Genomic DNA, 13,114 nt, shown 5'->3' on the forward strand with positions numbered 1-13,114 from the left:
TCACGGCCCAATAGTGATAAGGAAAAGGGTTTACGGCCCAATGAAGCCCAAGAAGATAGTTTACGGCCCATTAGGGCTTATGAAACCATTTATGGCCTATAATGGCCCATGAGAAATAAGTGATGGGTTTTGAGCATTCTAACACTCCTATGGTGTACATGCAACCCTATAAACCTTGGATCTATGTTTTCTCTATTATACATGCAAATATACAATATTCCAGGGTTTCATCCTAACTAGAATAATATGAAGTATATACAATACAAGAATCTAGTAGAATGACATACCTTTTGATGGAGCTTGTAGTCTTGAACCTTTAAGAGCTTAGCCCCAATAGTGTGGAAGCTTCAAATGGAATCACAAATCACCAAAAACACTTGGAAAACTTGAGAGAATATAAAGCACTTGTAGAAATCGGCCCACTCTTTGTACTCACACACTAGTGCCATTTCATGTGCCAAAGACTTCTTTATATAGTATGGAGAATTAGGGTTACATTTATGTAAACCCTAATATCCATGACCTTTCATTTCCATAGGATCCATGGGTTCAAACTCCATGGACTATCCATGCAAACTTAGCCCAACCTAAATGAACTTGGCCCATTATATATATATATATATATATATATATATATATATATATATATATATATATATATATATATATATATATAAGAGTCCATATTTTAATTAGTTCCTTTTGATCACTAAATTAATTCTAAATTAATTCTTGATCAATACTAATTAAATAATATGATTTCATATTAATATATTATAACTTATAATATATTAATAAACCATAGACATACTATTCTCAAAAGACTATCTATATAAATTGTTCCGGTGAAGTGCAACCCAAATGGACCATGCTACTCTCGGGTCGAGTACACACCAATAATAGTTATGGGCTTAGACATCTAATCCAACAGTATCCCACTTGGATAAGTCTAAAACTATTATTCAAGTATGACTCCAATATCCCGACTAGCAATCGTAGCTCTTAAAGCCGGTGCCGAACTCTGACCTAGTCAAATGACGTGTCCATTAGATAAGGGATCATATATTCGTCCATTCTAGATATCATATGGACTGATACATGGATTATAATCAGTCTCTCTGTCCATTTGTTGTTTCCCGATTTCCGATTAATGACGACTGACTAATTGAACAAATCAAATCAGTCCAGGCTTGGCCAAGCACATAGGTGTGTCATCACTAAATCATCGAGGGGCCCACAGATATCGCTTTTATCCCTCCAAGGGTAAAAGGAATGGATAAACTTTGACTCATATGTTTGTACTAACCATTTGTTGAATCATACATAAAGCCACGTTTTATAACATCAAGTTACTGATGTGTTTTCGTGCAATCAATGTATAATCAACTCATAGTCAACAAATCATATCTCTAGGTTTGAAGAATATAAGATATTATCGTCTCATGATCACTCGTGATAAAATCCATGAAGTGATTCAAATGAGCGTGGGTTTAATCCAATACTCGAATCTCATTCCAGGAGCACTCATGAATGTTGTAGTAACTCTTTCTATGTCCAACACCTTAGACATCTACAAGCCAACTTCATGACAGTCTTGATTCATATCTACTTCCAACATATGACTAACTGTGGAGAATTTGAATAACCTAGTTATTCGGGAAGTCAAAACATGCAAAGTGAAACACAAGAATAATACTAATCCTATATGGCCCCAAGCACCTTTGAGAGTAAATAAAAAACCTTTTATTTAAACACCATATTGATTATTCATTATTCATTGTATAATGTTTTGAATAATCAACTTTATACTTGAATCTGAAACAATAGTCATGCCATGCTCCAAGCATGCACACTATGTTTGTCCAAACAATAGCTATGCCATACACCAAGTATGCACACTATGTTTGTCTATGATCCTTACTTTGTGGAATAGATCAATTGAACATAATTCCAATGATTCTCATTTCACAATCCCAAATGCTTATCGTAAATGTAAGAATTCTAAATTCCTGCCATTTACCGAAATCTGTTAGATTCTAAACTTATATGCATTGATCCTCTTGTAATGACTATGCACAAAGTCACAAAGACTTGGAAACATACATTACAAAGTACTTCAATGGAGATCAATTCCATGGAAACGAAGTCTCAAATTCAAAGTACATTGCTTTGAACATCCTTCTTGCATTAAGTGCTCACGTGGCCCGGTGATATTGCCATATTTATACATATTTTTAGGCAATATTTAATTACATTTTTATTAATATTTTGGTTATTTGCATGGAATTATGGTACTTATAAGGATAAATTGTTATTTGCAGCCAAAGTAGAAGCATTTTCGAAGAAAGGGACTAGAATTGACAATACTTGGAACATTGGAGACTTGGAGTACAAAAGTTGAAGAAATTCATGGATTTAACCGATGTCACGACGTGAACCATAAGCCCACGACATGGCATGAATATTCCAGAAGATAAGTACGCGCGAAGCAAGAATCCTTGCCCGATACGGATAACTCTCAAACCACGACGTGAAGCTTCCTGTCACAACGTGGATAACGATTTTCGGGAAAACTATATAAACTCTTGGCCATTACGAATTGAGGACCTTTTGGCTGATAGAAGGCAGACCTAGAGACGATTTTAAGATGGGAAGAAGTTCTGGAAAAGGTTTTTATCACCTAAGGAGAGAAAAGTACATCAATAGTTTATTTGTGTGGTACATTCATGATGACTTCTTTTATGTTTTGTTTTATTTTGCTAGTTGCTATGAGCAGCTGAATCTAGCTACTCTTGTTTAGCTAGATGAAGCTTCTAACTTATGGTTTAGTTTAATGATAATGGATTTGCTTAGCTGGTAATTTGCTTGTGTTTGATTTGTACTACCTAACATGTTAAGATTTGTTTCTTTAGTTGCTTAAATTCATGTTCTGTGTAGCTTAGTGATTATTAAATTACATGAACTTGAAACCTAGTGATTTAGTGAACATTAAATTGCTAGAGCTAGGATCGACCAAAATCTTAGATAGTAATTGAAGTAAATAAATTTAGTTGTGCTAGAGAACATAAATTATGACCATAATTGTGTTTGCCTAATCTTACATAGTAAATTCATAATCTACAACTTATTATGTGTTTGATTGTGTGTGACCATACATAGTTTTACATGAATTAGTTGAATATTAGTAAATTTAGACTTAAATTACTAATACAATAACAACCAACTTGATAATCCATAATTGTTAGCTAACCATAAAGAAGAAGTGGATTCGAACTAAACAAGAGTGTTTTTAGTAATTAGGTTAATTTAGTAGTAGATAAATTAATAAGTCAAAACCGTTCCCTGTGATCGACACCCAACTTACCCAACTATTCTATAATTTTGACTAGGTACACTGCCTAGGTGCAATTTAGTTGGGAAGGTAGTTAGGTTATAAATATTAAAATTAGGTGTAGCTAATTGCACGCATCACCCGGCTAGTCCCCCGGCAAGCTCCCCCATGAGATCTCCCATACTTGGCACACCGGCCACGACCCTGTTGGCCCCTACTGGACGAATCCGAGGTCTTAGGCTTTTTAGCCTGATCTACTGCTGCCTGTGCCTGCTCAGGCTTTCGCTTGGTGCGGAAGTCCAACTCTATCTCCCGCTCACGGGCCTTCTCCACCATCTCATTCAGGGGTTTGCACCCTGTAAAGCTCACAAACTCCCGAATATCATCCCTCAGCATGGAGTGATATCTTTTCCTCCGCATGTCCTCGTCGGTAGCATACTGTGGGATCAACAATGCTCGCTCCCGAAACTTGGCGGTGATCTCCGCCACAGTCTCGATGGTCTGCTGGAGCTCCTGGAACTCCCTCACCATCCTTTGCACCTCAATAGCTGGTGCAAACTCCAAGTTAAATCGCCGAACAAACTCAGCCCATGTCATCTCAGCCACACCGGCTGCTCCCACCTGACTAGTCACCTCGCCCCACCAGTCTCGGGCTCCGTCTCTCAGCATGCATGAAGAAAATCCCACCTTTGCCGTGTCCGGGCAAGAAATCGTGCACTGGGCGTTCTCGATGTCCTCCACCCAGCGTCGGCTCACAATGGGATCCATGACCCCGAACAACTTCAGCGCTCCACACGCCTTGAACTCCAGAAACGAGGGAGTTCGGGCCTTGATCTGGCCAGCAGCAATCTCGGCTCTAAATGACCTGAGCCTCTCCTCCATGATCTCCATCATCCCCTCCTTGACCATCCCAAAGATCACTGGGGTAGCGTCAAGGATGCCGTTCGTAACCTCGTTTGCAATGATCTCGCGTAGCCTCCCATCAATGGGCTCAGTACCGCTGCCCGATCCGGATCCAGATCCATATCCAGATCCCCCTCCTCCAAATCGTGTCACCACCATGCTGAACTGAAATGTCATAAATCATAATGATCAGGATATCTATATAGGGAATTTTCCCACACTAGTCCCCCTTAGAGCTGTCAGATCTAACATTGGTTCGGGTACATGTCCTGTGCTTTTAGTAGTACGAGCCCAATACTACCTTCCACACCTACCTGTACCTTCCCCAAGGCTCTACCTCCTAACTCTAATTCGTTCCAAAAATAAATCATTTCCCACAGACTATCACATATCTCATATCTCAGGCTATCCTAAGATTTGCTCTAATCACATCCATCAGATCAATCATAACAGGTTGCCTTTATGCATGCAAATTATACACAGAAAAGGATCAAACAGACTTTCGAATAAGAGATTCTACCCTAGGACCACAACCAGACAAGGAACAAGAAATAAGACCAAATCAATCATTCTAAGGCTATAAGCTCCTAACCGTATACAATTTTAAAAGCATACACATAGCAATTTCCATACGATTATCAAAGCTCAAATATCAGTATAACAAGGCTAACATATTGGGGGAACTACTTACTTGGCTCGGTTGATCACGCGCGTTGCACTCTCATATTTTCCATTCTTTAAAAGCTTTAACTTTTATTTTACTTTTGAAAACAATTTTACCATTTCCTTAGTTTGAGTCCTGACACACCCGAGGGTGTGCCCGAATCCCTCAAACCAAGGCTCTGATACCAACTTGTAACGACCCAAAAGTCAAGGGTAAAAATTTCATTTTTTGATTAGCCAAAACACATTTCCATAAACCACAAAATCCAAATACAATTGTTTTCAAAACTCATATCAATTACAATTTTATTTCAAAACATCAGAGTGTCCCATAAAATGCCTGAGAGAGTGCACGTCGCGCCATCAAGCCTTGCCCTTGCCCTTGGGCTCATAAATACCTGAAACAAATCCACAAACTGTAAGCTAATGCTTAGTGAGTCCCCTAGAGCATACCCCACACACAATCCACATACCACATAACATATTAGCTATAAAGCTACACATATCACATAAGCCATGCATACAACATACAAGGAAGCCATGGAAACCCTCCATGTTCTTACACCTGGTGCCACTGGAATCCCCACATGGTCTTAACAGTCTTCCATGGGAACCCCCACATGGTATTCCTGCCTTGGGAACCCCCACAAGGTCTTCACTACCAAACAAGACATAATGCAAACTATACATGCAGATATACTAGGATGCCATGGAAACCCTCCAAGGTATTATACCAAATGCCACGGGAACCCCCACGTGGTCTCCGACTACTGACAAGGGAACCCCTGGGGTCTTCCATGCAAATGTCATATTAGCATAATGCAAATTCAATCAACAATCCGCATAACATAGAATGAGCTCACCTTGGTGCCTTAGACCCATTGGTATGGTGAGAAGACTCACCTCTCGAATGCTGATCTAACAAGCTAGAATCAGATATGTCCCACATGCTGCTCCAACTTAACTGCCTATAATCATTAAATGATTAACTTTTCATAATCCCATAATCACCCTCAAAGTCAACCCTGGTCAAATTCAAGGTCAACAATCCATGTTGACCTCAACTCGTCGAGTGCATCTAGCAACTCGTCGAGTTCCTGCAGAGTCCAGAACACCTGAACAAACCCTAGCCAACTCGCCGAGTTGGTTCATCAACTCGACGAGTTCATTTGATATCCAATCAACGGGGAAACCCGATCCGACTCGTCGAGTTTCCACAACCACTCGTCGAGTCCCCCTTCCTGTTTGCTTATTATGATAATCCATCGAATGCAGGGACTCCAAGGCTTAGATCTGAAACCCTAAGGTTTCTAGAAGGATAGAGTTTCCAACTTTACCATCTAGAACTACTCCAATTGCTCCAAGGTCCTTATCAAAGGTTGGAAAGCTCAAAAGCTTTGCCAAGTGGTCCAAGACTCTAGGGATCTGGAACCCCTCCTTTCCAGAAGAGTTTCTAGTCCTCCAAACGTTCCAAAGATGGAGGCTTTATGGACATACATTCCCAATGCATGTCTTTAGGTCAAAATGGTCAAAAAGGGAAAATATACCTTAAGAACCCTTGCATGGCATCCTTGCTTGACCAAAAGCTAGATCTAGCCCATCTTGGGACTATCTTGTCCTGGAGATCCATAAAGTTGCAAACTTTATGAACTCCATGCATGCAACCAACAAGAATAATGGGAAATGAAGAGTAAACTCAAGATCTAGCCATATTCTAAGATAAAAATTGAGTGTTGAAGACTTACAACAGTCCACAAGATGATCAAGGTCAAGAGTGAGGGCTTGGTTTGCTGGATCTTCTCCTCCTTCTCACTATCTCCTTCTTCTTAAGCTTCAAAAGTCACTCTAGCTCACAAAATGAGAGAATGGGGATTAGGGTTTAGCACAAACGTTTTAGGGTTTGGAGGCTGATGAAAGGTTAGCCTCAAGGTCCTTAAGGAGATTATATAGGTTGCAAACCCTAAAAATTAGGGTTTCTCTTTCCAGCTCATTCTCGTCGAGTCAGCCTTCCGACTCGTCGAGTAGGACCTAACCCCCGCGTCCACATAATAGTCTCTACTCGACGAGTCGGAGCTCCTAACTCGTCGATTCCCAACACCAAAACCTTAACATTGAGAAAATTAGATTAGTACCTGGAATGGATGTTACAAGTTGTGGGCCGGATAGGCATGCCAGATTTATGTTGTAGGCTCGGGAGCAATCCATACATGAACTGTGGGCTAGAAAGGCAAGCCAGACTTAGCTGTGGGCTTAGGGGTAATCCGACTCGATGGTTGTGGGCCCAATATGCATGCTGTTATATGTTTGTGTGGTGATATTTTAGGGAACTCACTAAGTTTTGGCTTACAGTTTATGTTTCATGTTTCATGTACTTCTGATGATCGGGGGGAAACAAATGTGTGATCGTACACATCCTTTGGTGATATGTTATGGAAATTTTGTGATACATTGATTTTGAGATATTTGTATTTGATACTTGTTTTCTTATGACCTAGGTTTTGATGGAAACATTGATCTTATTTTAAATTGAAAATGAAAAATTTTACTGTGATTTTTGTGACGTTATAGTAACTAGATAATTTTGAACAAAATGATATTTTAGGCAGATAAATTCGAGTTTAATGGTCTAACAATGTTTTAAAAAACGGTTTTTAGTTGAACTGGTCTAATGAGTGAGTTCCGGTTCAACCGCTTCGACTGCTGGTTTAACTGTCGGACTACATCTGATAGTGGTTTGCGCCAACCTTCGAGTTGTGTACACTCCGGATAAGCTGATCGACTGAGCTATTCAATTTTCTTTAGAAATGAATTGTTTTTTAATGGGTTAGGTGAAATCCAACTATCCAGTCTAATAAACCGGTTCAAAATGTATTTTAATGGTTTTATCACACCGATTCAATCCAATTTTTGAAGAAACAATATGGTTCGACATGGTTTAAAAGTTGATATAAAATCAATAGTAAAAAATTATGGTGTAACTAGTACAAAAAGAGAGAGTTAAATAATCATTTTAAAAGCCAAACGAAGCGATATGACACCGAGGATTCGCGAATTTGAACCATGAAGAAAGGCTAGCCGCAGAACTGGCGTAGCTAAAAGAAACCCCCACAGATGCTCGTCTGGTCCCGACCATGGCAGCAGCACCACTACTCGGCAGAGCCATCATCCCTCACCTCCGCCTCCACCTCCACCTCCACCTCCACCTTAATACAACGCTTCCGGCTGCCGTCTGTTTCCTGATACGGAGACCCTGCTACACGACAACGGCCTCAGAGTCTCCCCGGCCGATAAGGAAGGTACCTTCCACTACTACTTACGATGATAAAGCCTCCTTATTAAGCACAAAACGTCATCCACCGAAGGACTCCAGATGGGAGAATGATCCTGATTATCGCAAGTGGAAGGATAAAGAAGCGGAGATTCTCCTGGAAGTCGACCCTATCACTCTCCTAATCAAAAATATCCTCCACTCAGACAGGTCTCAGTCTATGTTTTCACTATTTGTCTTATTTCATACAATTTTTTACAAATCCATGCTTCGTATCTTCCACGATTAGGGCCCTCTTTCGAATTCGAGAGTATTTCTACAAATTGCTAGTTGAAGGTTTATAAGGACCAAATTGTTACTATCATAAGGGAGCGAAGTAAAGAATTTTCACCAGAGAATTTACTTTCAAGCTTTAGGTTTCTTATTCCTGGTTTATACTCGAGTAGTTGAATCTGTAAGTCTGTAACACATAGATTAGAGGAGCATCTGCATATCATGATGTTATGAAATAGCACAAACCCTTAATCGTGATGTCAAGTTTAAGTATGTTATTGTAGCATATGAACTTATAGGGCTTTGTACTAGTATAACTATTCAATATACTTTAAGTTATCAGACTGAATCATATCCACCCCAAGATTCTAACTCCAAGATGTTTACTTAAATCCATAAATGGATGTTTGTAGCTTGCAACCTTTCTAACATTTTTAGGAGTAACATGAATGAAGTTTGAACATCTATTTGACATCTCATTATCATGGTATACATCTATGGTGGTAGTATCTGAATGATTTGAAAATTGCAACTAGTGAAAAGTTTCATCAATAGTCACTTCCCAATAATTTGCTTGAAACCTTTAGTATCTAATTGCATTTTATAGGTGTGTTAGTTTATATAATTGACTATCTCCATTCATGTTAGTTTTTCTTTTTGGTGACCCATTTACACCCTATGAACATTATTCATTTGGATGGATAATTGGATATCAAATTTTCAATCAATTTCGGATTTTATGACTCCTAAACATTTCTTTCTATCAAATAGTTATCAAGAAGTCAAGAATCATAACTAATAAAAGCCAGAATTCACTTAACAAGTCAACAAGCCAGCAAAAGGCAGAAAATTTTGTAATTATAAGAAGTTAGAATTCAGAATTCCTGTGAAAGATAGAAAGTGAACGAATAAAAGTAGAAAATCTGAATGAAAGATAGAAAGAAGAAGAAAAGTCCTTATATTTTGGAAGAAAACGTATCAGATTAATCTATCTAGGAAGGCTGTCAATTAGGTTATATTTTATAAAAATAAGGTTGACATAGGATGGGCGTTTAAATTAATTATTATAAGTTATAAAACTTTTTAACTGGTCAGTAACTATCAAATAACCATAATTTTTTTTGTGGCTATACAATTAACAATTCTTATTAATATTTGCCTTGATATTATTTCACAATGATATATGGATTAATTTGGGCTTAAGCTTATTGCTTGATGTGGGCTATAAGATTTTGTTTTGAGACTTTTTTTTTTAAATCTTGCTGATATAATAAGAGTAAATTACGCGAATGGTCCCTAACTTATTCTTTTAACTCGGAAGGTCCCTACCGTTTGTTTTTGTTGCGCACTTGGTCCTTGTCTTACCTAAAAAGACTATTTTGCCTTTGATTTTTTTAATTTATTTAAATAAACACACCCCAACCCTACTTCCACCTCACATTATCTTACCTTACATACCCTATCTTATTTAAATAAATTAAAAAAATTAAGGGCAAAATAGTCTTTTTAGGTAAGACAGGGACCAAGCGCGCAACAAAACCAAACTATAGGGACCTTTCGAGTTAAAAAAATAAGTTAGGGACCAAACGTGCAAATTACCCCAAACCATAGGGACCATTCGTGTAATTTACTCATATAATAATTTGATATGGCCTAATCATTAATGGGTTAGTAATAGTCTGACTGGTTGTGCTGACTGTTGAAAATGACCATTTTACCCTTCTATTCTATTTTTTTAGTGGTATGAAAAGAACAAAAAAAGTACATTGCCATTTAGTGTAGGTGTTAAAATTTAAAAAGAAACTAACCAACAAACTAAAGTACATTGCTATGTAGTGCATGTATGAAAAAAAAAGTACATTTCATTTTTAATAGCTTTTTTTATAAATTTCTTTTCAATAACCTTCTCCACCACATCCTTCACTTTCAATGCCAATTCCTCCACAAAAATCAAAACCCAATGAATATGTTTGCATATTCAAGGTCTTATAAAATATAAACATACAAAATGATCATTTTTTTAATAACCATAATAAATTAAAAATGTACATCATCATATTAAATAACTTAAACTAAAAGTAAGATAAAAAATATACATCATCACATTGTAACTCACAATGAAAAAGTAGAAGTATAAGGATTGCAACACAGGAAACTTGATTTGTTATGAGGGTATTTCTGGAAAAATGGATATGGAACTACCACTTAATACTAAGGACAAACTTGTCTTTTTTTTTTATTAGGTATATGGATGGGGAGAGACTTACACCAACAGACGAGAAAATGGTGGTTGAGAAAATTCTTGCTTATCATCCTCACTCGGAAGATAAAATTGGTTGTGGCCTTGATTCTATTATGGTAAACTTGTCTAAATTCTTCAATACATTTTTGATTTTTGATTAAATAATAAATATCATTTCAATATTCACATTTCTTGTGTTATCTGTTTCACATAACCTACACCAACGAATCTCATCCTCGAGTATGCCATTTGGTCAATTTTGTTAATGACTTATCTACCCTCATGTGAGTAGAAAAAAATGTCGGTTATCTATACAACGTGCTTGATTTTAGAAGAAAAGTAAAATCCCCTAAGTGATGCCATTTAAGATTTGGCTGTCAGATTGTTGGTGGTTGGACCCTTAATCATTCCTGGTCCTGTTGACCAACAAATCACAGGGGCATTTATGTCTTTTGCACATACATACGCTTTGACATGTATTGGATTGAGACTGTGACTGATATCAATCAGTAAGGAAAACTTTTCCATTTTTTTTGTCCCACTAAAAAAAAGGTACAACAAGATAGGACACCGGACATGGACACACTCTCGGTTTCTCATGTATGCAAAAAAGACTAAAATGCCCTCCTCACGCCTCAGCTTCATCATAAATAACCCTAAAAGGCTTTTTAAGTGTTTTGGGAAATAAAGCAAGTAAAATACATCATTGTCAATTTATGTCTTAAAAACTTGAAGGTTTGAATTTTCAAAACCAGAAGTGGACTTAAACTATGTGCAGAGGGACCATAATAAATACTTACATCAACCATGCTTCCAACACTTATTGCTTTCAAAAAAAGATATCCATACCTACTAAATATGATTCTTGTAGTTAACACTTAATATTTTTAAACACATATCACTACTTATTATTATTATTTTTTTTTCATGTAAAAATAGAACAAAGTACTCTTTTAAGTCCACATGTAGCAAAGAACAGGCCTTCTCATGGCTAATCACAACACCTTGACATTTGATGGCTATTTTATTGTTTACATTTCTGCTATAACATTCTTTATTGGTGATAATACCTAATAAAGTTGTTTTATTACATTGCCAATGAATCTTTGACTCTCTAATTAACTTAAAGTCTTTGTCTTTAGAAATCTAGAGTTGTTATTGGCCCACAATAGTTGTGGTGTAGACCCCACATCCAATGTTTTGTCTCCTAAAAACAATCTTTTATTAAATTTTCTTCATTTATTTGTTTCTTTATTAAACATTATATTTTAAAAAATGTACCATACTATATAGCATTGTATTTTCTTCAAAAGATCTATCAAGTGAAAATTGTTTTGTATTTGGATGGCATTTATATATAATTTAGACTTTTCAAAAAAAATGTTGTAGGAAGAAATGAAAATATGATGGTTAAATAAAAAAATAAATCAAAGTACATTGCTATTTATTATATTTAACACTTTTAACTCCCATTTTTAATTTTTTTTTTGAAGGTTGATCGACATCCACAATTTAGAAACTCAAGATGCCTATTTGTTGTGAGAACGGATGGTGTATGGATCGACTTCTCTTACCAAAAATGTATTCGAGCTTACATTCGACAAAAATACCCTTCACATGCCGAAAAATTTATCAAAGAACATTACAAGCGTAGTAGTAGTTGACCACCACCACCACCACCACCACAAGCCGCCGCCGCTACCGCCACCAATGGTGGTAGATTTTTCACACATTTTGTCAATGGTAGTAGATAATAGTAGTTGAAATGGAACACTATAGGGTGGAAAATGATTGAAGTTGAAAGATGTAATTTTGTGGACTTGTGTTGATTGATGTTTGTTTGTTTGTCTTTATGCCATAAGTATATGATTTCCTCATTTGGGTTTTTCTTTGTGTTAGTTGGAAGGTAAAAAGTAGCATTTGGACTTGGTCTATTTGGCCCCAAATCCCTATTTGTTATATAGTATTTGACATGACATATCAGTATTTGCTGTATTTGTTATATAAAACATGAATGCGTTGCTCATCATCTAAAATATCATGCAGATGTGACAGGAAAAAATTTGTACTGTGTTTGACATAGATTAACCTGCTGTCAGAGTTACATAAATAACCTAAAAATTTTGTAGATTCGGTCAAGTTAAATCCAATTTAGTATTATTAAATTTAGATTCATATAATAGGGGAGCAAAAAATATATATATTATAGTCGATGTGTAGGTACTCATAAACCTACCCTATGAAATTATGAATGTTTGGTGATGTTGAAATGCCAGGGGTATGCTACAGTTGGGTCAACTGGTCATGAAATTAGGTGTTGTTTTGATATTCATACAATGATTGTACTCACCAAAACAACCAAAAAAGGAGGGAAATAAGTGGTCAAATTGTGGTGTGGTTTTGGCATTACCATGAATGGTTATAATTTCAACTC

The 13,114-nt window shown here is 36.8% G+C and overlaps 1 protein-coding gene across 1 annotated transcript; it reads left to right on the top strand.

Annotated features, from left to right (window-relative positions):
* Nucleotides 1-7,934: 7,934 nt before the first annotated feature.
* Nucleotides 7,935-12,557, top strand: LOC145108531 (DCL-like protein). Its single transcript, XM_079045569.1, has 3 exons — nucleotides 7,935-8,375; nucleotides 10,682-10,796; nucleotides 12,174-12,557. The coding sequence occupies exons 1-3, from the start codon at nucleotides 8,029-8,031 to the stop codon at nucleotides 12,342-12,344; spliced, it is 633 nt and encodes a 210-aa protein (XP_078901695.1). The 5' UTR covers nucleotides 7,935-8,028; the 3' UTR covers nucleotides 12,345-12,557.
* The last annotated feature ends 557 nt before the right edge of the window (nucleotides 12,558-13,114 follow it).

The sequence above is a fragment of the Lactuca virosa genome, chromosome 4 (genome assembly GCF_052849685.1).
Source record: "Lactuca virosa cultivar CGN04683 chromosome 4, Lactuca_virosa_CGN04683_v6, whole genome shotgun sequence".
NCBI lineage: Eukaryota > Viridiplantae > Streptophyta > Magnoliopsida > Asterales > Asteraceae > Lactuca > Lactuca virosa.

Excerpts from the sequence above, each read along its gene's own strand:
- LOC145108531 (XM_079045569.1), top strand. The coding sequence starts at position 8,029 with ATGGCAGCAGCACCACTACTCGGCAGAGCCATCATCCCTCACCTCCGC. Across the intron at positions 8,376-10,681 it reads AATATCCTCCACTCAGACAG|GTATATGGATGGGGAGAGAC; the intron begins GTCTCAGTCTAT and ends TTTTTTTATTAG. Across the intron at positions 10,797-12,173 it reads GTGGCCTTGATTCTATTATG|GTTGATCGACATCCACAATT; the intron begins GTAAACTTGTCT and ends TTTTTTTTGAAG.